Source organism: Pocillopora damicornis, chromosome 7 (assembly GCF_964200805.1).
Source record: "Pocillopora damicornis chromosome 7, jaPocDami1.2, whole genome shotgun sequence".
NCBI classification, from domain to species: domain Eukaryota; kingdom Metazoa; phylum Cnidaria; class Anthozoa; order Scleractinia; family Pocilloporidae; genus Pocillopora; species Pocillopora damicornis.
Window position 1 is genome coordinate 14,345,495 of NC_142676.1, and position 24,402 is coordinate 14,369,896.

The following is a 24,402-nucleotide window of genomic DNA, read 5'->3' on the forward strand; positions in this document are numbered from 1 at the left end:
CGGCCCATTAGACCCGCAAAACTCAAATGTGCTTAAGAGAGCCTCAAAAAATTTTCAGTGATTTTCACGGCGAAATCTCGCTACAGTAAAGAAATATATCCATTTCTGAACTTAGAATCTTGCTGAGTACTAAAGGTAGTTTAGTCTGGCGAATTTTTACGAAATTCAACCCGGTATATTTGGAATAAATGGCCTCCGAAATGGGCATCTCAGCTCTCGTGGACTAGATGGTATTGGAGGAAGTCTATTGAAACATCACGGCATTGTAGGGTCCCTACGAGCACACGAGCTGGGTAAGCAGCGTGGAATTCTCTCGTTTGCTCCTAATATTTTGGCTCTTTCTTCAAGCCATTACAGCTTGGCTCGGGGTCTTCTTAAGATAATTCATCCAAGGTCTTGGATCTCTACTCACAAGAAGTCGTGGCCAGTTTACGCGCGCGTTGGGAGAGTTTCGCGATCGACCACCGTACTCTTTAGTTTGGCAGCTCCATGCCTCTGTTAAACAGAAAACCGTTTTCACCAACAAAACTACCTTCAGATCTGAAACCTGACGAGGAAGTCTTTGTTTGTCGCTATACAAATGAAATTTTTCGGGATTATAGGTAAATTGTGATCCTTCTTGTAGTATTTCTATATCCGGTGTACTCGCATTTATTTTGACGTTCACGGTTTCATGTACTGTTGAAAGACACCGCCATTTTTCCGTTTCAGGTCATTTTTCGAGCGGACAATTTTGTGCAGCAGCCTACTTTGGAGCTGTAAATATACTGGCAAGAGTGGATTAACCTACCAAGAGGCGCTTGAGTCGGAAAGGTCGATTAGAAAACAAGCCCATAGCCTCCCAGAGCCCATCCAGCGAGCGGCGCTGACTCTGGTCCACCACACTCAACGTGGTCGTTTAGCTAATTTATGCGATGAAGTGTTTTCCTATCTGAAAGATCGCTACCAGGAAGGCGAAGAAGTTGATATACACTACCTCTCGAGCAAGTAAGTATGTTTATTTCTTTTTGAAGGGTGCTTTTTAGAAAATGGGATCACATTTAGGGGGTGTGGGGCAGAATTTTGCATGGCATTGCTTATGGTGATCGCACCAAACCGTCGTAAGGTACGAAGCGTCACATGCCATCCAGCGGGCGTCTTCGTCATAGACAATACTGATCTAACTATAATATCACCTTTCTTTCAACAGTTCTCTTCTTTTTCCTCATCAGATAATTCTGGGTCTCTTAAACTGTGCAGGGGTGGGGTTTGGGGGGGTTAATTTTTTCCAGTTCTTGTCTCAAGGAAATTTAGAGAAATTTTTACTTAACTTAAGGAAGGCAGCCATTTTGTTTTAGTAGTCAGGCCCTGAAGTACCTTGGTTTTTGTTTATGCTGAATTTTAGCTTATTGAGTTTTTCGACATTTGGAGATGGTGATTAACTTTTTTGAGTGACAGCTGTCATAAAGTATCTTTTATTTTGTAACTTTTACACTTTTTCAACTTTTAATAGAATTTTGCAACATTGTCAACTCAAATATTTTAGATGTTATTTGGCAATTAGTTGAGCTTAGTTATTATGCATGAAGGAGTAAATTTTTTCAATAATATAATTGGGGCTGCCATAGGTGTTCTGATATTTCTTGTAGTATAGATTAATAATAAAAAGTTAAATATTTATTTTATTAATAAATTATTATTATCCATAACTTAAATGGGTTAACATAATTATTTTTATAAATTTAGCTACTAGTAATGTGTTTAATGATAATATTATATTTTAATGATACTTTCAACACTTGAGAAATTTATGTATGTTCTTTAAGTGAGGATTACCAATGAGACTTAAGATGTTAGGAAAAGATTCAAATTTATCATGGCATTTTGATTTTTTTAACCTAGAGGATTGTTCACTGAATATTTCCTTGTCTCTCTAGATACTGAAATCCTTTTTATTTTTTTTGAAATGCAGGTAAAAGAAACAGATTAAAGAAAAGCAATAAAATTATGACCTAATCAAATCTTTTATGTTTTGAAATGACCATTCTCTAATTGTGTTTTTGGCCTTTTGAATTATTTTTTTGTGTCATGAAAACTGAAGAAAATTTTGTGTGTCTCTATTGTTGATTTGTTCGATTTGGGTATTTTTTGTTTGTTTAAGCTGTCCTCTGTTTTTCAATGAGACCTTGTCCTTATGGCTTTCTGGTTATATTTTTCAATCACACTGCTCTGTTTTTTGGAACACTGTTTGAAATTGTTTTCTTTGTGGAAGTTGCTTAAATTGATGTTTGTTGACTTCAAATTAAGCATAATACAAGCAGAAGTCAATGATTACTTGATCTATTTATAAGATTTGGTCTTTCAGTTTTCTGTTGCTCATTTTTATTCACTTAAAGCTGGTTAACTCCCAAGATTCATTAGAAATCCTCCTTACTGTCTGCCATACAGTTCTTGTGATGTTAGTTTTGAGAATTTGGTGTTGAATCAACTAATAATTCTCTACCTGATATTTTTTCTTAATTCTCATGACTTTTCTGCTTGATATGGTATTGATATCATAAGGAGAAATTCTTAGTCACTTATGGGAGTTAAAGGGTTAACGAAATATGTTTTGCTGCTGAGAATGGAAAATTTCTGCAAACAGGTTGCCATAAAAAAATGGCAATATCTAATTATGTTGATTATCTTTAATTTTCAGTTGTTTTGAGATTTTTAATTACAGTATTTCCTGAGATAAATACCTGGGCCCTTTTTTAAAATTTAGGCAGGAGGGAGGGGCACTTATCAGAAGGAGGATCCTTAGAGATTAAAAACCTCATGGACTTGATCAGCCTGGTATCAAAAGTATTTTGTGGCTGATCAGCAATTTCATGAACAGTGCTCTACTTTACTTTGGTTACTGCCCTTAAATGTACACATATTAGTGTATAAGTATGTAACAGTCTGAGAGTTGAGTTCTTAATGATCTCACCCTCTTGAGATCTAATCACACTTCCCTGTCTTGAGTACCAATTATGTGCACTTCCTTGTATGTTATTGCTGAGATTTTAGTGCTGGCTGGAAACACTATCTTCTAGATGTCAAGTCTGTTTGTCCTGTCTGTTAATTAACTTGACTGTTTGTGGGTGCTTTTAGGAGAGGTTACTGTAAGAACCCACAGATAAGCTGCACCTTTTTTCCAAAAATCATTGCTAGAAATTGGGGGTGTGGCTTATCTGCGGGAACATTTCCATTTTCGCATCCGATCTAATGCCTGGTTACCAAGCTTTGAATGTTCCACTCACATTCTTGTTGTAATGCAAAAATCTATGGAAAAACTGTGTTGAATGAAGAAATTCATGTCAATATATACCAGAAAAAGATTGGTCGTATGTCAAAGTTGGTAGAAACAATATTCATTAGTGCTAAAAGTGCTAAAATTGTGGGTGAGACTGAAGTATTTTCCATTGCAATGTTAATAGTGAGTTTATGTTCGATGAACAGTGGATGAAGAAGACTTCTCAAGACTCAACTTTGGATTTCTTTTGATTTCTTTCAAAAAACTTTTTTTCCAAAATTTGAGCTGTAAATTCAGTGTGTGGCTTATCTGCGGGTTTTTACAGTATATGTTGATCACTGTCTTCTAAAGGTGTAGGGGTTAATCTCTGCTTACTTGCTGAAATAGGAACTCAAATTGATTGGTTAACCCTCTAAGCCCTAAGAGTGACTACCATCTAATTCCTCTTTACAATATGACCACTCAATCAAAAAAATAAAGGTCATGAGAATAAAGGAAATAATCACCAATTAAGGAAACTCTTGATTGTTAGAAAAATTCTCCTTGTCAGCACCATGGTAAATGTACAGAGAACAGTATGGAGAATATGAATACTGATGTTAGGGTGTAAAGGGTTAAGATGGACATCTTTGTTTTGTATTTTCTTTATTAGGAAGAGAGGCATTATAACCAGGGTTATTTCCCCTTATGAGCAAACAAGCCAGGCAACTAAATATCAAAGCTCTCCAAGTCATGGATCAAAGCCAGGGAAACTTCTCTCTCCAAAATCAAGAAAGCAAAGCCAATCTGGAGGAGCTTCACAGTCTCCTACATCTAAGTATCGTAACAGCAGTTCTGATCGAACACCTTCTAAAGAAAGGAAAAGTAGTTCTAGTAGCTCAGACAGCCAGCCTTTATCTACCCAATCTAAAAAGTACAATTCAGAGGGCAAGTCTACTAAATCTCCAACTGTGAAATCACCAAGGAGGAGCATTGATGAGGAATCTCCATCAAAACATAAATCACAGAAACTTAGTGAAGAAAGTTCAGGTCAAAAGACTCCTAGCAAATCTAGAAAGCTTTCATCTGAGAGAAAAAGCATGTCATCTGGCAAAGCTATAAGTGATAAGGCTACAAAAAAGGCATCTACACCCTCCTCAAAGAAAGGCAGGGAGGAGAAGCTCACTTCTCCAAGGAGCAAGCAATCTTTTGAGGGAACTGCAACAGAGTCACCAAAACCCAAAACACCAAATACTGGTAAAACAAAAAGTTTTGAGGGTGAAATTGTCATTATTGATGATGACAACAATAAAGGAGATAAAAAGACTTCTCAAGGAACTTCCCCAAAGTTGTCATCTCCCAAAGAGAAGCCAGTGTATAACTGGCCTTCTGCAGCTCTTTACAACTATGAAATCAGAATTCAGTCAGATAAAAGGGACAAGGGATCAAAGAAAAAGGATGGTCATGTTGAGATTATCATTGTTCAATCATCCATGGTCAGGTAATGAACTGATAATGGTTAATTTCATTTGTGTGACATTCAGTAATGTTTGAATTCATATGTTTCCTTTAACAAGTGCCCCAGGTATTTACCAAAAATTTGTTTGGTTTTTTTTCCATGTAAGGAGAGGTGAGGGTATAGGGAAGTTGTAGCTTGCAGGTTTTATGTTTGGTTATATCATTTACAAAGCATTTACAATTCACTCTTAAGCCTTGTTTATGAATGTAAAATGGGATGTGTCAGGAAAATACATTCTATCTTCAACCCTTAGACATCAGAGGTCTGAGAAGAGTTTTCTCAAATCTTGCCCAAACAAACTTCAAACATTTCAAGAGTGGATTCAGAAGACCAAGGGTAGAAGTATGCTTCCACCTTATGGGTTATCGAGAACTATTTTCTGTGGATCCCAGTTTGTTTCATTGTCTACTTTGAATAACTGACTGCTTACTCAATGCTGTTTCTTGGTCAGTCAATAATTGAATTGAATCATGTGACAAAAAAAATTAAGCTCATACCACAGTCAACTTGGCATGAAATCAAAGCAATCTAAACTGCAAATACACACTAGGATTTGTTGCCTGGTCAAGCCTGTGCTCTTGGGTTTAGAGTCCTCTATTCTCAGTGGAAAGTGCCAAAACTACATTTTCCCACAAATGAAGCATCACATATTGTCCTATTAGTGCAGTTATTTATTGAAAATGTACACATGCATATACACCTCAGTGGCACCTGATTAGTACATGCTTTTCTATCACATTTTTGTACAAGATGAAAACATCACCAATTCTTTGTTAGTGATCTTGACTTCTGAGGTTTTCCAAACATCAGTCACCATCAGTGACCACATTCCTTTTCAGCACCAATTTAAGTAAGACATTCAGACTCTTAAAAAGGACTCACATGACTTCACATTAAAACATCTCGTTTTTTTTTAACAAAAATGTTTATCACTGCTCAGTGTGAAATTTTTTCCTATGTTTCCATTTATTATTTTATCATCTGATTTTTTTTCTCAGTCGTAGAAAGGGTGTGTTCACAAGAGACAAAGTGAAAATGTTCCTTAAGATTAGCTGTGAGAGGAGTACTCCCCATTCTGAAGATGGCATCTATATTGTTCAGGTGAGATATCTTACGTGATGGTGCATAAAAATTGCACAAAACAATTTTGGCTATTTCCTCTTATTTGTCACATTTTACACTTTACCTGCATGCCTTCCACTTGTGTTTTTAGAGAACATTTCGGCAGAAGTTTGATTTGGGTGAACCAGACATTCCGCTGAAGCTTGCCTCTCCTCCAAAGGACAAGAAACAAAAGAAAAGAAATATCTCTCGCACTGTGCAAGATGGGGAGGGTGAGCCAGCTAAAAAAAAAAGGAAAAGAAAGAAGGATGAAGAAAGAAAGAATGAAGGAGGAGTTTCTTCCAAAAAGAAAGGAAAGGTAAGATAATCATTTAGGAAATTGAGTGAAATTGAAAGAAACTGAAAGAACTTATCTTCATGACACATGATAGTTTTCCTATGTTTATTTTAAATTTGGGCCATGGTGGGAAGTTATTTTTATTACAAGCTTCCATGAAAATGGAGTCAACAATCTCAATATCATGTGTTGTTGCAGTTTGCAGCATTCAAATTTTAAATTAGTTTTTCAAAACTGTAACCTATCATTCTCAGAACTAATTTTGAAATATTTGACCCACCATTTGCATACTTAACTTTACTGATCTATTGGCACACCTGTCTGAATCAACAAAAAATCTTGCCTAACTTGCGTTACACTTGTCCCTGCAAATGGTATTGGCTCATGTACACAAATTCATGTACCAAACTTTCCATCAATTCATTAAAATAATAAGCCATAAGGCTGACTAAATTTAGCAAGAGGTTAGTCAATTCACTTTGTGAAATTTCAAACTTAGAAATTAATTGGTTTTGACAATGAGATCAAACCAGCTCTTTTCATGGGCTTGAAGTTTTTTAATTATATTGCAAAATCACTTTTGCTGGTATATAAATGGATGTTTCAGATTGATTCAACTTGTCCTTCATGCTATATTCAAAACACTATTCAAACACTAACCTTAATAAATTTGTCAGCACACAGATACATGAATCAATAAGAAATTGCACCTAACTGTAGCTCAAACTAGGTCACTATTAGTTAGTTTGTATTGATGACATCGTCATTAAGATGTTGTCATGATGAACACAATTGGCAGGTGGCGAAACAACAAAAATCAAATTTCATCTCAGAATCATTAAAAAATCAGGTGTTGTTCTCAAAATTGCTGCAAAGCACAAAAGGCACTAAAATTGAATTTAAAAAATTATCATCGGAATGGGGGTGTGTTTGGGGGATAAGTTCTCAGATTATAATCTCTTGTAAACAGCCGTTTCCATCAAGGAAGCTTTCATTGAATGAAACTTCCACCTTTCATAGTTTTGGCCCCTATGCCTATAATATATAGATTTAGCCAAGCCTAAAAGTGGAGCTCGCATTTTTTTTCCCCCATATGTCTCAAGGGTACTGCTCGTGGTACAGTTGACCACACATGTTGAAAGTAGCACCTTGTACGGATGTACAGTCATACATCCAAATTTTTTCAGCTTGATGGGTTACTACTATTTTGTATAATTATGGGGCTACACTCTGCGAGCTCCGCTACCAGTACCAATGGGTGTGGCGCTATCTTAATATTACTGCATAGTGGGACATGGCAAAGGTGGTGCATCTGTTGGAACTTGCAATGTCCAGGACACCAAAATATCTAATTAATTTACCATGTTAGTAATCCACTATTTTAGAACTATTTCAGGAATTTTGTAAGTGGAAATGAATTTTGATATCTCAATAAATTTCAGAAGGAGAAGGATAACAAAGACAAGGGGGACAAGATGAAGCTGCCACCTGAGGAGTGGCGCAAAATCATGGAACAAGAAAAAGAAAAGAGAAAAAAACAGTTGGAAGAAGAAAAAGAAAAAAAGAGACTGGAAAGAGAAAGGGAAAAAGCTGAGAACAAAGCCAAGAGAGAGGAGGAAAGGGCGGTGAAGAAGATTGAAAGAGACAAAGTGAGGGCAACAATGTTTCATGTACATTTTAACTAGATTGCCTCTTTACTTATGTAATTATGTCCTGTTACCTGCAGGTTTGTGTGATTTTTGGTGCTACACTGTACATGTATTCAAGAGATACACAAGTTATTTGTTATTGGATAGAGATGTAGATATCTGCCTTTCAAGTCTGGTAAATTGATTTAGATGACCTTAGTTGGCAACACAAAGAATTGTTTGTTAGCTTTAGTTTCCCAAGGCATCATCATGAAATGTTATTGATCTTACATGCAAATTATTTCAAAAGGAAGATACATTAGATTACATTAGATTGGCAATTTTTATGGAATTTTTTCGTACTATGGACTAGAATTCCTAAACATTTTGAACCAGACCTTGATTTTTCCTTTTCATTTGGATATAACACTCTCCAGGGAATAACTGCTTGTAAATTTAGTGTGCTCTTCAGGGAATAAAGATCATGTCATCCACCTTTTCAGTGTATTATGGCCAGGCTGAAACCTTTTACTCTTAGAGGTGATTCACTGGTACATATAACTTTTCCCTATGATACGAGGTTATTATTTGGGAAGCAGGGAAGAATAGACACATTAATTACCTACAGTAGCAGGTGTTATGTTGATGTTATATGAAATTCTCTTTTAAATGGTAGTATATCACAGGTAAATAAGAGTTGATAATCAGATCTTTTGGGGTACACAAGAATATTTTCCTTTTATCTGTTATGTATTTTTTTTGTTGTGATTTACAGGAGCGTGAAAGACAAAAGGAAGAAAGGAGATTGGAGGCTATACGACTGAAGGAATGGAACAGGCCAAGAGAAGATCTAGAGTTGGATGATTTGAAGGTTTTTGTTTCCTATTTTCTTGGAATTGTAGATTAAATTTTATTCTCATATATACCGTATTTACCCGCGGATAGGCCGCACCTTTTTTCCCGGAAAAATGGGACCGAAATTGGGGTTGCAGCTTATACGCGGGTACAAGCGTTTTGACACCTCATTAATATGCACGAGAACTCACGGTAGTACAGTAAGTTGGCGTTTTAATGTTCGCTTTAAATTGTTCCTAACTTACAACACATACAACTACCCGGTACTCGACCTCAACAATTTTTTTTTCCCATGAAAACCATTGAAAGTTTGGGGTGCGGCCAATACGCGGGTGCAGCCTATCTGCGGGTAAATACGGTATATATATATATATATATATATAATTATATATATATATATATATATATATATATATATATATATATATATATATATGTATGTATGTATTTACATTTATATCAGTATTACGTGCTCAATACATTGAAGTTGACATGAATTGAGTTAGGGGAAAAAAGGAGACTATGCCTCATCCCAACATGTGTTTTTGTGATTAAATCACTCTCCAGGAGATTTTAATGGCAAGAACATTTGTAACCATTGTTGAAATACTATAAAATTTGCATCATAAATGTGGTGGTAAATTTAGATGCTTTGTTCAGCTGCTACAAAGCAACGCTTTGTTTCTGTGATGGTGTGCATATTATAATCTGTTCATTGATCTTTTTATTTATTCTTATCCTTTGAAATTGTATTCATTTGATATTCTTAGTAGAGAACACTTCATCCCGACAAGTCCTTTTTTGTGATTAAATACACTCCAGGGGATTTTAATGGCAAGAACATTTGTAACCATTGTTGAGATACTATAAAATTTGCATTATAAATGTGGTGGTAAATTTAGATGCTTTGTTCAGCTGTTACAAAGCAATGCTTTGTTTCTGTGATGGCATGCATATTATAATCTGTTCATTGATCTTTTTCTTTATTCTTATCCTTTAAAATTGTATTAATTTGATATTCTTAGTAGAAATTTTCTCTTGGTCACTCATGGTAGTTAACCTTTTGACCCCTAAGAGTGACCAGCATCTAATTTCTCCTAACAATATCACCCCTGAATCACACATTTATGTTACAAGAAGAAAGGAAATGATCATCAACAAAAGAAGCTGTCAGCTGTCATGCTAAATAAGAATATGCATGCTGATGTTAGGGTGTCAAGGGTTTAGGCTTGCATTGGTTGTCATGCATTCACCTTGTCAGTGTCATATAATGCTCAAAAGCTTTCTGTCTCTCATAGTGCAGTCTTTCTCGTTCCCATGTAATTTGATTAAAAAGAATTAAAAACAGAAGTGATCTGTTGGATTTTGTTCTATTGAATGGATGGTAAGGTAGATAATTGGCTTTGAAATATAAATTTTAAGTTTCTTACTCCTGCAGATGTTGAAACATTTTCCATGAAAGACAAAAAAAACTTTTGATATTTTTATCTGACTTTTGTGATTTCCTTGGTAACAAGGACATCAGGAACTGTCCTTGAATAAACAAAAAAAAAAAAACTATCTATGAGTTGATTATTCAACAGATTTAATTTATCATATTTGATCTACAGGATCTGCCTAAAACTATTCCAGTCTCCATCAAACTTTCATCCAACTTGTTTGGAGATATGATGATGGTCTTGGAATTTCTCACTGTCTTTGGAAACCTGTTTGACATCAGAGATGAATTTCCTAATGGTCTTACATTTGGTGAGAAGACATATTTTATAATGTTGTCAAGTACTTCCTAGATCAGCCTTACTTGCTTGCAATCTATATGGAGGAATAATTTTAAAAAAATTTATCTCGCTTTTAATTAAAGTAATTGGGGAAATTTTCTGCACAGAGAGTGCTAAAGAAATTGATTAGAGGTAATTTTGTACAAGTTACCCCCCAAATATTATTGTTTATGATTAAGATGAAAAACAATGATTGTCCTATCCTATGTTACATCCCTTTACCAACTAGAAGGAACAAGTAGTTAAAAGTGGCAAGTTGATGTTGATAAATTGCCTTAACATTTTCCAAACTTCTTAATGACATTCTTCACTAGCCTTTGAGCCTCTGAGTTTATTAATTCATGCATTTGCTTTCTTCTTACTTGTATGATCAAAGCTATGTTAGAAGAGGCTCTGACTGAACACGATGCAGAGGGTGTTTACTATGATTTGCTGTTGTTCTTGTTGGGAGCAATACTTCGTACTCACTTAGAGGAAGAGGAGGAAGAAGGCTTGGATGGCACTCATGAGCATGAACCTGTTATGGATCTTGAAGATGATGGAAATGAGAAATCTCAGGCAACAGTGTCAGCTTCAGCCACAATGGCAGCTGCTTGGCCAATGCAGCACCAAGGAAAACCTCTCCATGAATTAATAATGGACCCCTTCACAAGTTCTGAGCTGCTGAGATTGCATTTGTTATCATCTGGTGCCAGAATAGGTATGCAAACTGACTTGATGATTTTGAAAGTTAAATTCTTCAATGGAAATTATGTGATTTTGTAGCATTTGCATCATCATAGGTGAAGCTTGTTTGTATAGGTAACAGTGATTGCATGGGGCCAAGTGAAATTAAGGAATAATAATATGCAAGTTTTCAGAAGTTTCTGTAGAAACATGCAATTAGATTTTAATAAAATGAAGTGTAAAAGTTTTCTTTTAATAACCCTTTAACTCCCGTGAGTGACCAAGACAGAATGTGTCCTTATAATGTCAGTACAATCTCAAGCAGACAAGTGATGAGAAGAAAGGAAAGTGTGAATTGAGGAATGTTAAACCAAATTCTCAGAACTAACATCATAAGAAATATATGGCAGTCAGTAAGGAGAATTACTGGTGGTGAAAGGGTTCAGGGTCAAGAAGGTCAAAAACACATGCTGTTGTCCAATTTCTTAGGAAGCCATTTCAGTGTTCAGTTAGGGTCAGTGAACTGTAAAACACACAATAAAATGTTATTTTAGTACAGTAACACCAAAGTAATTAAACCAGGTCTGTTAAAAAACCATCTGCCATTAATGAACTTGTAATACTTTTAGGCAAAGTTAAGCCTTTTTCAGTGTTTTCAATTTCAAGTTATATTCCATGGGGAAATTACCAAAGTTAAAGAAAATGCCCTCTGTCTTAGTCAGTCAGCCAGAGGAACAATAAAAAGATTGTGACTGATTATTTACATCCATTGGTAATATCTCTCATTACGTTAAATTTCCACAAGTGTGCACCACTGAATAGGCATTGCCTGAAACAGTTGCATGAGTATTCAGAACTTTGTAATATTTCATTCAATTTAGAAAAGATAGTTTGTTTTTATGATAAAAAATTATTTTACTGACCGTAAAATCTGAAGTTTTAAAGCCTTTGGCATATAATGACTCATTTAAGAGGCACAGAGCATTACTTGTTCTGTGCTTATTTGACAAACAAAGTTACACTTCCATATCAGTAGTTCTCATAGCTTGAAAACAGTGATCTCAAAGGGGCAACAGTACAGAACAGTACGATGTAAGTAAAGCTTCTAAATGTATGTGTGATTGCTTAGAACAGCTACGCAATTGTTCTCTTGTTGGAGTTCAAATGTACCAAAACAGTCTGTTACTGATAACAATCTATGATTGGAGTCTTTATTTGCCTACATTGCACATGCATGTTGACATTTAGACTTCCTTCCTTCATCCGTAAGGTTGTGGCGAGTCATCTTATCGCTGGCAGCGTCGCGGTGGATTTACATACAGTGATGACGCTGGAGTAGAATTTCGCCATGCTGAACCTCAGTTATTAAAATCCTTGGTAACAGGGAATATATATGATATGGCTGCTGAAGACAAACTCAAAGTCCTTGTTTCCCTGTGTACTCAGTTGATAACATACGCAACAGCTAGAGACTATATGGAAGAAGGATTTGATCAGTGAGTGGATTAGGGTTCTAAATGATTTAATTTTTTAAAAACAGTTTTTCAGTCCAGTACACAGTTGAATGATGCTATCGTGACCTAACTTTACCTTTACTTGTACTCGTTGTGCTTCAGGTGCCGTAAGGTTCGTCGGGAGTGGCAGGAGGACCAGTGGGCAGATCAGCGGAAGGAGAAAGAGGAAGCTGCTGCAAGGTATCGGCGGAAGCAAGAGGAAAGACAGCGGCAGAAAGAGGAGCTGGAAAAACGGAAGAAAGAAAAGGATCAGGAGAAGATTGATGCTGCAAAAGGAGACTCCAGGTAAAATCAACTTTGAATATGAATTAGAAACCTAAAGATATGATTGTAACCGTGATGGTGAGTGCACTTTACTTCATGATCGGAACTCGTAAGGAAAGTGAGGTTTCATTTTCTCCTTAAAAGCATGATAATGAATTTACTTTTTTCAACCATTTTGAGTATAACTTACCTTGTGTAGAATGCATGTAAATGTATTTACAAAGCTCCACAGAGGAATTCCTAACGCAGATTAAGATAATAATCCTCGGGAGCTCGTAAGTGTAACCTTGATGATATCATTACTGGTCCAAAATAATACGGGAGAAGTTGCTACAAGACTAAGAATGCATTGTAAAAACATTGGCATTGATCGCATTGCAGGTGATGACCTTTAATGAACTGTGTAGTCAATGTGTAAGAAGATGGACAGTACCTTTACCAAATCTTTTGTATGTGAAAAATTTTATGTTTTATTTTTCAGTCCAAAAGTTGAAGATGGAATTAAGAAAGTCTCAAAACAGGAGGAAGGAGGTCAAGAAAAGAAAGGAGGAAAGAAACCTCCCAAAAAGAAGGACGAAAATGAGAACACTTCTCAAGCAAGTGAAATAAAAGAACCAACGACCACAGATAGCACAGTTGACGGAAGTAAAGGTACGGCAGACAAAGAAGGCAACACAAATAAGACTCCTGTTTTAACTAAAGAGGAGGAAGAGGAGTTGGCGCAGCAGAGACGTGAAGAACGCAAGAGGAAGGATAAGGAATTTATGAATCAATTGGCTAAAGCACTATCTAGAAGTGCAATCCAGCCACTTGGACGAGACAGAGTCTACCGGCGATACTGGGCATTCAAATCATTACGAGGACTGTTTGTGGAGGATGATGACCCAGATCAACATTTGCTTTTGGAGCCAGAGTCTGAGTCCGAATCTGAGGTAAGTGCTGATGGATGTCCTCTGGGGAGATAATGTTAGTGACACGTTAGGCTTTGACCCGGAAGGTAGGCTGTTACTGGGTAGTTTTGCTTGGAGCGCCGTCAAATTCTAAAATTTTTTCCTGGCCTTACTTTCTACAGTTTCTGTAATTGTAGTGTTCCCCGTTAGGTCCACAGTAAGGATGAATATGTCATTTATCATCCAAAGGTCAAATAAATTATATTTTACTCATTTTGGGAGGAAAACAAGTAATTTTTGTTCTTTTTAGAATAACGAGGAAGTAAGTGATGAAGAAGGGGAAGAGGAAAAAGAAGAAGAAGAAGAAAAAGAGAATGGAAACTCGTCATTAGACTCGAACAATTTAGTTAAAACGAAGAAGCAACAGAAAAGTTTAGTTAACGGTGATACAACACTGAAGAATGAGTACTTCGAGCGAAAAGCTATGAACATGTTTAAAGTTTATGATTTAGCTAGAGAAGCATCTGAAGATGAAAACTGGAGCGAACTTTACAGGAAACGATCTGTGGCAAAGTGGTCTTACTTCGCTTCTAGAGAAGACATAGACGGTTTGTTAGAGGCTTTGAATCCACGCGGATTCCGCGAGAGACTTTTGAAAGATGCAGTTCAACAAGAATACAAACAGCTTACACTTTCTGTGGACAAGTGTCCGTTGAAAGCCGATCTTCAGGGTCAGAAAAAGGAGTTCAAGCCCAAAGGAAGGCGAGGAGGTCGAAACCAGCCTACTGTGGATAAGTCGCGTTATAAGACAATGGAGGAGTTCATTGAAGCGAATTTACGTGATCAGATACTTGACCTAGAGGACAGAATATGGCAGGGTGGACTTGGTGTTATTAAGAATACAGACCGTGAGGCGTGGAGAGCTAAAGTGGAGAATGGTATTTATGATGATATGTACAAGACTCAGACCAAACATGCCAGCGATGAGTGTAAGGTGAATGGAGTCAGTGATGTCAAAGAAAATGGCGATGCACAGTTTATGGAGCTTGGTGAAAGTGTCAGAGAGATTAGTGAGCTTAATGAGGAGAACAAAGGGGAAACATTGAGCGTGAAGGAAGAAAAGCCAATGGTTTATGATGATGAGGAATTGCCAGTTGTCAATGGAGTTAAGGATGAGATTAAACAAGAACACAGCACAGGTAACTTGATCTTTTTTAGTATTGTTGTGTTTTGATGTTAGACAGGACACTTAACTCCTATGGTCCCCTCTCCCCTTTGCTGGAGGAGAAATTGGTACCGTCTGACTCTAAAGGTAGCCGGACCCACAGTCTAGCGTTGGGAGTAACTTACAATTAACCATTTCCCATTCAGGTAGAGTAGTAATTGTTTCCGTCGCTCGAGACCGGAATGAACTCCCACTCCTATTTGTTTCACAAGTTTTACATTCCAATGAACTTGATATCCTGTTGTTGAAATTCGGGCTTTTTCGTCTTTCGGTCTTATTTTTCTTTACAGTAATCTAGGTAAGGTATCATGCTTTGGCTCTTACGCGATAAAGGTCCACGTGTAACCTAAATTAAAGAATAAGTGAACATGCGTTCTTTGGAATTTTTTACTTCTCATTCACAGCATTCCTTGCAGGCATTCACTTAGTTGAAAAATGGACCTTGTCTTTGTTGAGGTGTCAAGAGGCAAACGTGGAAGTCTTTTAAGTTTTACCTGTTATAGAATATTTCGCTTTCGCCCCCGTTTCAGTTCCCGAAACTTTCACGACTGTTCTTTTCTTTTAATTATAGAATCCGCGGATGGCGTTAAAGTGGAAGTCAAGCCAGATGAACGTTCATTTACAGCTGTTCCATTTCATCTTCAGCTCAGTAGCCGCGCCTCATCCCCAGCGACAGACACTCGGTGCAGTACACCCACTCTTAGCTTAGTTGTTGGACCTGTGGCAGTCAACCCCGCTGTCAAAGAACTTGCGCGGGAACTGCTCAAAGTAAGAGGAATTTTGTAAGAGATAAGGCCGGTCTTAGCAATGATATGTCGGTCAAACTAGGCGAATTTTTAATATTGCCGGAATACGAGGATGAATGGCTTTTCCTGACTGCGTAATGTGATTATTCATAAAATATTTCGCCACCTTCATTGCAAATGAGATTCAAGACTTAGTTAAGGGCGACGTAGTTACTCACATTCTCTCGCACTTTGGGCAGTTTATTAGCCCTTACGTAGTGTGCGAATTGACTTCTTGTGATATTTACTATTTATCTGATTGGTCATTGTGTGTACCATGGGATCGCCTAGCGTAGCCCTTGGCAACGCACGCACAGTTAACGATGTTTTGGTCCGCACTCCTCATCAACCCTGAGTAATAGAAGTTAGTGGCCTCTTGCGGTTTAACTTTTACCGACTCGCGTTTCATATTGCTGTGGTCGACTAGTTAGAACAAGTTGTTTTTGACGAGCGTACAATTTCAATTTCGTCCGTTCAGCAACAGAGGAATAGAGATTGAATATATTTCCTACGTGTCTGTTAGACTCTATTTGGCGCTCTTAATTCGCCCTTTCTGATTAAGCTAATTAATGTCTTAAACTTAACAGGTGGAGCAAGGCATAGAGAAAAAGTATCTGAACCCACCTCTTGGTGAGGACGAGGAGACCAAGCGACAGAGACAGAAAGAGGCGGCTGCCGCGGCTGTCAGCGAGTTCAACGAGATGATGAAGGCTGCAGAGACTAAGGAGAAGCAGAAGAAAGACAAGAAAAAGAAGCAGAATGGTGGAAGTGGAGAAGATGCCAAGAACAACGAGGAGAAGAAAGGTGAGGATGAAGGAGAAGAGGGAAGAGAAGACGACAGGAGCTGTAGTTCGTCGGAGGAAGAGGATGAGGAACCCGTAAAACAGAAGACATGTCTGGAGAGGTGGGAGGAGTCCCTCCTTGTGTGTACAAATTTGTCGCAGGTGTTTGTGCATTTGAACACGTTGGACCAGTCCATTGCCTGGAGCAAGTCTGTGTTAAACGCTCGGTGTCGACTCTGTAGGAGGAAAGGAGATGCAGAACACATGCTGCTGTGTGATGCCTGTGATAGGGGTCATCATATGTACTGCCTCAAACCACCTATCAAGGAGGTATGCAACAGAAAAGTGTGCACCATCATGCTGATGCTGAACGCTCAGCGCGTCGTTTTGTTTTTATTAACATGTTTGTCTATCGGGTTACATTTTTCTATAATAACTTTGGATGCTTTGCATAGTAGAAGCTTTCTCCTTTCTAATGAATGAGTCAAACTTAAAATTCACTCTCTTACTTGGTGTTTTTCAAGTCTAATTTAAGTTTTTTAGGCATAATGTCTCAACGAATCTCATAGTTTTCCTTTTACAGCTCAACTGTTGTTACAGGGTTACGAAATTGAAAGTGACCAATCCACTTGCGGATGACGAGCGATCTGTTCCAGCTACTTGATTGGCTTTGTACCTATACAACATTTGACACGGTTGACAGTTTTTTATCTTTGTACGTTACTGTCAACAAAGTAGGGTGCCTCACGAAAAATTGGTTTTACGCGCGCTACTTTTGTAGAACTATGGAAAACCATATATCACTGTAAAGCTTACAAAGGTGTTTTGGTAGGCGCGCTCAAGCCTTTAAACACAACACTGACGGTGTTTGCTTTACTGAATTACCAGCTTCCGTGTTACCGCGGACCTCGAAACAAACTGGACAGTATCACTTAGCAGATGATAGGCGACCAAAGGACAGGAGGCTTTTTCGATATTCCTATTACAAGAATGTGTTTTGAGGTTGGACAATAGAAATAATTTCGGTTGTTGTCACGCTCCGTGACGTTACGAGAGAAATAATTTGAATTTCGTTAAAGCCTCTAACACTTCTATGTGTTAATACCTGACGAAGATTCTGGCCGATTTTCATGAAAAGCCAACAAATCCACAAACCCTATTAATTCGTTTAAGTCAAGGTTTAAGCGCGTGTCAATGCGGTCACTCCGGGACATCGATCCCCCGACAAGTCTTGCAACAAGGAACTTAAATTCGCGGGGAAGGTCATTTCGCGAAACAGGGAACACGAATCAAACTAAATCCAAAATTCAAGAAGAACTTAATTTCGATTTCTTTGGCTCGGGCTCTCTTGCGACTTTTCTCGTTTTGGTCGTTGATGAAAACTATTATTTCTTAACGTTTTGCGAAATGTGCATTGCAAGACGCGATGTAAACAAAATATGCAAATCGAGATCCTGGACGAAACTCTGCGGCAAACTTCAACACTCTTCTGAAGGCTTTTCCGATTATGACAACTTTCATTCTTCCAGCCGTATCTCGCATACTTTTTTAAGACAATTTTTGGCGCAAATTAAACTTACGACTTTCTCCAACTGAAGAGCAGAAAACGAAATTTTGAAAATTTCGGAAAGATTTTGGTGACAGTAACCTTGATCTTGATAAATCGAACCATTTTCGGTCAAGAATGATAAATGACATCCTTTGGCAGCCTGCTAGTGTTCCTTTTAATGTTACCAATGTACAAAATCTTTGTATAGTTCGTTGTTGAAGTAATATCATTCTTTGCCCAGGTTCCTGAAGGACAGTGGTTTTGTGGTGACTGTCGCCCCAAGGAAACAAGGCGCAGCGAGAGAAAGAAGAAACCCACGGCTAATGATAAAGATGAAGAGGAAGAAAATGAACAGTCAAACGAAAAAAAGGAAGAAAGCGAGGAAATTAGTGACGAGGATGAAGCCGACAGTAAATCAAACAGTTATCAGGATGAGTCTGAACAAAGTAAGTTTTACAGGGTTATACTTTTTTCGTTCAATTTGACATGGTTATTGTCATTCACATCACGGTGTGTGAATACATCGACCATTTTCTATTTCGTTGTTTCGCGAATCTTTGGAGATTGAAGATTGTACTCTGTTGACCCTCTGTTATACCGGTGTCCTAGCGGATTTGGACCCTCAACAAAACTGAGTGAAAACATCATCCTTGACGTTTTAGTAGAATTAATTTATGTTCCAGTGCGTACTAAAGTATGGCAATGTTCACACTTGGTGCCCGGACACCGTGCCAGGGTTCTATTCTACGCCGTGCACCAATGTGAACACACCTTTTTTCCTGGTACCCACGCCAGAATTCGGGCACGGTGCCGGTGCCCGAGTACAAGGTCTCGACCTTGTACTCGGGCACTAAACTGGGCACTGAGTCCTTGTGTGAACACATTTTTCGTTGGTGCCCTGGCACTTTACCCACAAACCACTTGTTTTCGTACCCACAATTCCTTGTCCCACTCGAGATTTCAATAGTGAGCGTGTGCTCTGTTTATTGAATGTGAACATATCTTCAGACTGGGTACCGTGTGTCTGAACACAGCACCATTTTGTGCCGGTGCCCGGGTACTAGTGCCCGGGCACCAAGTGTGAACACTGCCTATGTTTTCGATTCAAAACATGCAACTGGCGGCTGGAAATGACTCTCCGCGATAGTCGAACACCGCTAGATTCAATAGGAGACAAACTTTTGACACCAATTTATTTTGTTATTGTTCAATGCTTGAGTGTTGGGACGACATGGTACAGTGCGAGTTGTGCAAGGAATGGTTGTACATGAGCTGCGAGGGATATAAGACTGCCTTGGAGGGCGAGTGGTTCTGCATTGTCTGCAGACCGCCCGGCTCTAGACGTCTTCGTAATTTTTAAGGTGTTATTTCGGATCCCTCAATGGTTAATATCCGTTGAAATTAGAAAATAAGATTGAGTTCGATGTAATAGTCACCAGTTTTGTTAGGACGTAGACATTAATGGTTATTTGCCTTTGAAAATAAGCTGAGAGTTCCAATATAAACTTATAATAATAAGCTTCAGAATAGAAAAATTTTTACTTGCCATAGGCTTTACGAACGACTTTTAATAGGAGTTGTTACTTCGTTCTTGTTCAGAAACTGTTTAATGTTATTTAATTGGAAAATCAGACTGAGTTATTTTTGTGACTGGATGCAACAGTCTCCACTAGTGTTATGACGTTTCGTATTAATGTTGATTCGCATCAGAAGAAGCAAAGATTTACTGGAACAACTTCAAAAGTTCGAATGCAGTAGTTTGTTCGCATTTAATTCTTGCGTATACTGTACGACTCGCTGTAATAAATGTGGCAGAATTGGAACGAAATGGTTGTTTTTCTTTACCTTTACTGAGGAATGTTCTGTTGTGATAGAAGAGAACATCGGCAAAAAGCTTCCAAATAGAATTAGTGACCAAGTATGATACAAACGATGCTTAAAAGGAACGTTTGGTAGGGGGGTCCAAATCTGCGAATAGGGGTCCATATCCGCTAGTGGATTTGGACCGGGGGTTTAAATCCGCGGGGGGTCCAAATCCGCTGTGACACCGGCAATCTTTGGGTCAATCTTTGGATTTCGTGGAAGTCTTTTTCGGTTACTCTTGGCTAAGTTAAGCTAAGGAGTCGTGCGAAGGTGCTTTCGCCCTATGCTCTCGCACCGCTCACGCTTCTCTCGCTTGATTGGGGGAAATTAAAAGGGCCTCTGCGAAGGCCACCTACCATTAGTATTAAAATCACACCATAAAAATTTAGCGTTATCTCTAGACCGTGTGTCATTTTTTGTCTTTCAATCTTCTCCATCCATGATCCCTCTTAGTTTCTTTTTGCCTCTTTTTCTCAAACATCCAACTAGGCAGTAATATGTTGCAGCCTCCTTAAAAATGAAGTTAGTTTTCACGATTCAAAGGAACTGTCCAGAACATAATAACAATAACGTACATCCACTAACTGTCTTTGTTTTCAATGGTAGGTGACACCAGTGAGACTTCTGAACATGGCGATCAATGTGCAGTTTGTACTGAGGGGGGAGAGCTACTTTGCTGTGACACATGTCCACTTGCCTATCATATTAGTTGTGTTTATCCGCCCTTACGACGAATTCCGCGCGGAAACTGGGCTTGTCAAGTGTGCACGGGGGCGGACGATGAACGACCACGGAGCTGCCGCGTAAAGAAAGCCACTATTGAAGGTAAAACTCAGAGAATAGTTTTTTGTTTCAGGCAAAGTTATGTCCTCCTATTCAGATGAGTCGGTTTTCCGAGAGTCAGTGCGGTTTCCTTTTATCCCGTCCATTGCATATGGTATCAGATAACTAACCCCGGTAACTCTTTCACTCCCAAGATCTCATTAGTAATTCTCTTTACTATCTGTCATGCAATTCTTATGATGTTGGTTGGGAGAATTTGATATTGGATCAATTACAAATGCCCTATTTGATCTTTTTTTTTTATTCTTATCACTTGCCAGGTTGATACTGTATTGATATTTTAAGAAGAAATTCTGTCTTGGTCACTCATGGGAATTTATCGGTTAAGCATGAAACTGAGGTGGTGCTTATTTTCTCACCCCCAAAGCATTTCTTATCTTATCAGAGTTGTCGGTAGAGGAGTCAAGGCTACCGACTGATCAAACATTGTTGAAGGAGAAGGGAAAAATATAAAAATAAAAGAAAATAGGATAAATAGTTATCATTATGATGAGATAATGAAGTAAACGCGAAAGTCCAACATCCATTTTTCACACGAAAGTATCTCGTGGACTTTGGCGAGGAATAAAGAAGACATGGAACGAAGACGTTGATGTGAATTGTGTAGATTGATGCTTCGAGTTTTACGGTATAGCACCTTCTTAAGCGCCATTAAATGCTTATCTCTTTACTCTGCAACTTCCAGCTGCCCAAAGAAGTCTTCAGCAGAGCATCAAGGTCGGGAAAAGGAAAGCTACCCGCAGCAATTCCCGTCAGAGCAGCAGGCAAGCAAAGAACACCAACAGTCAGAGTCGGAAAAGACAACCATCGTCTTCTCCATCACCTCCACCGCATTTAAGAGTTGGCACCAAAACTGACAAGTCCACTAAGCGGCGGCGACTCTCTTCTTCGTCACCTTCAGCATCATCTCGTTCTCCGTCGCCTGCGTCGAAATCCAGTCAGAGACGCACTGTTAAGATAGCGTCGCGTGGCCGTGGTCGAAATTCTCTCGATTCTTCTCGGTCCTCGTCTCCAATGCCTCGATCTGAGCCGAGTAAAAAGGCATCTGGGAGGAAAGATCCTAGGCTAGGAACAAAGTTTGTTTTGTGCCAAAAGTTGCTAAACGAGATGATTAAACACGAGGACGCCTGGCCCTTCATTGAACCTGTGGATGTCGATGAGGTAAACCATTAACTGTGGCCAAAAAAATTGATCTAGGATCTAATTTAGGATAAGCTTCGATCCCTAGGAAGTACGTAGACCATTCTCCTTCACAAATCTTGTAACTAACAAATAACTTTGCGCTTTTAAGACAAGTTGAGCTACGTATCAACATTTTTTACTAAGGGGATAAGTTTTAAAAAAAAACCTGTGCTGCTGCGTGGGTGGGAGAGTATAACAGGGTAATTTTACTGTCGATACTTTCGTTATTTCTTCCTTAAAAACTCAACGCAAATAACTAGCTCGGAACTTAGCTCTACACTCCGAAGGAAAGTGTTGGTCACCAGCTTATGAAGGTGACGGTCACCAGGCTGTCAATCTTTGACCATCGTCATTATTTTTCACTTATTTAGCGAATTATGTTAAGTTACGTGAAACAGATCCCGCATGTTGACTCTTTCCAAAACGACTTTCTACCTAGAATTTCACAATATTGCGGTGAGGGTCGGGCAAACAAAAACAAGAATGGTAATACAAAAATTACAGAGAACCTATCGACGAAATAAGAATTACACTATTACACTTAAAAAGATATTTAAATAGAAAATAGCCTTTGAAGATAGTTACATAACAACAGAATAAACAGATAATTCGAAGAAGAAAGGGCGTACCTAAGTTACCGCCCCCAAGAGTACTACCTGCTGTTCATATAAGTTAACTGATTAGAGATTTAGTGAGGAGGGTGAAAAGTACAAGTTGTTTACGCCTTTAGTCTCTATCAAGAAAGAGGTTTTGAAAGTGCCAAATTACAAACTTAGAGTCACTTACTATACTTTTAAAGAAAGACCGCCAAAGAAATAGGACTGAATTATCAACTAGTTTTTACTATTTTTTGCTGAAAAGTTTGTGCTTATGTGCTATGTGCATTCATTTTCCAACACTGAAATAAGTCTAAAAAAAAACACAAACAGAAACTTCTTGCTTGATGCCAATTTTGCCTTTTAACATAAGTATTATTAACTGAGTTGATAACGGAAATTGGCCACCGTATAGAGTTTTAAAACTGACGTTTCGAGTGTCAGCCATTCGTCATCGCTCTGACGAAGGGTTAACGCTCGAAACGTCAGCTTTGAAACTCTTTGCGGTGGCCAATTAACGATATCAACTCAGTTGACAATACTAAATTACCCCAACATTTTTTATTGTCTTCTTTGGGAACGAGGCCTGGTCAATGTAAATTCCCAGAAATTGTATTGAAACCCTGGTTGAAACCCTAAATAATAGTTTCCGGAGAGAGCAGTAATAAAAAGAACAAGCTGCAATAAGCCTGGAGGGAACAGGGTTCGGTAACAAGTCGCAAACTCGGGAAAATTTAGCCAAATTCTTCAAGATTTACAAATGGGTACGAAAATTATTTTGGTAGACTATGCATTATAATTATATTAGGATAACTTCCGTCACTTCCTTTTATTTTTAATTTTTGTCCTAGAACCCTGATTATTTGGAGATCATAGAAAGGCCTATGGACTTAGGAACCATTAAGCAAAATTTAGCTGCCAAGGCATACGATTATGTGGAGGATTTCGCCGCCGACGTTCGCCAAGTGTTCATCAACTGTTCGGAATATTGTCGGCCACGAGGCAAAGAAGCCCGAGCTGGGATTCGGTTGTCGGCCTTTTTTGAGACGCAGTATTCCGACATGGGTCTAGATGTGACAGAGACTCGTACGACTCGAAGTAGACGAATATGAATCCGCAAAGAAGTGTGAAGATTTAACCAAGAACCTGAGAGAAAAACAAAACTGAAGAACGGTAGTCTTTCTCCTCTCCGTTTTCTATTTTATGGGGAATAAGCTGATAATGTCTTCTCTCTCGCGTAGTTAGTACTTCCTGGAACATTGCTTAAGACACGGAGACAAAGCAAACTTTAACTACTTGACAAAAAAAAATCTCGCCCACGATATTATGCTAGATCATTCGCTTTAAGTAGTCAAATCAGTGTATTTTGTACTTTGTTCAAGGCTCACTCGTCAGTCAAGCAATATCTCGCCGAATATCGCAAAAAAAATAACAGCGTTTATTACCGTGGAAAGCGAATCTGCTTTGCCTTGAATTAGTTTGAAGTAAAACTAAAAAAAAAAAAAGAATAAGCATCAAATGTAATTATTTATTGCTTGTGGGGCGGCTGAAGTCGCTTCGATTCGCACTAAGTTGTAGGTGTTACACTTGAAAATAGAATTCAGGTATAGCGATATTACGAAAGACATTAATTGCAATGAAGATTGTGGAGTACTTGTCCATTACAACTTTACTCCTCCAAAATTATTAAAGCGTAGGACCAGCATGTATATAGTCTCGACGAAATAAAGTGAGTAACTTTTTATCATAAACGTGAGAAGTTTGAAATAAGTTCAGTGAAGCAGAAAGATTTTTCACTTTTATGTAGCAGTCATTGCCGAATTTACAAT

General features: G+C 38.2%; 1 protein-coding gene across 1 annotated transcript; it reads left to right on the forward strand.

Moving 5' to 3' along the window:
• The first annotated feature begins 9 nt into the window (after positions 1 to 9).
• LOC113670331 (bromodomain adjacent to zinc finger domain protein 1A) lies at positions 10 to 24,324 on the forward strand. Its single transcript, XM_027186455.2, has 19 exons — positions 10 to 602; positions 712 to 987; positions 3,909 to 4,736; positions 5,753 to 5,855; positions 5,968 to 6,174; positions 7,596 to 7,802; positions 8,557 to 8,652; positions 10,247 to 10,385; positions 10,791 to 11,114; positions 12,351 to 12,576; positions 12,697 to 12,879; positions 13,340 to 13,790; positions 14,059 to 14,947; positions 15,545 to 15,741; positions 16,346 to 16,870; positions 18,331 to 18,535; positions 20,559 to 20,777; positions 21,481 to 21,956; positions 23,425 to 24,324. Exons 1-19 carry the CDS (start codon positions 490 to 492, stop codon positions 23,683 to 23,685), a joined length of 5,925 nt encoding a protein of 1,974 aa, XP_027042256.2. The 5' UTR covers positions 10 to 489; the 3' UTR covers positions 23,686 to 24,324.
• Positions 24,325 to 24,402: the final 78 nt, after the last annotated feature.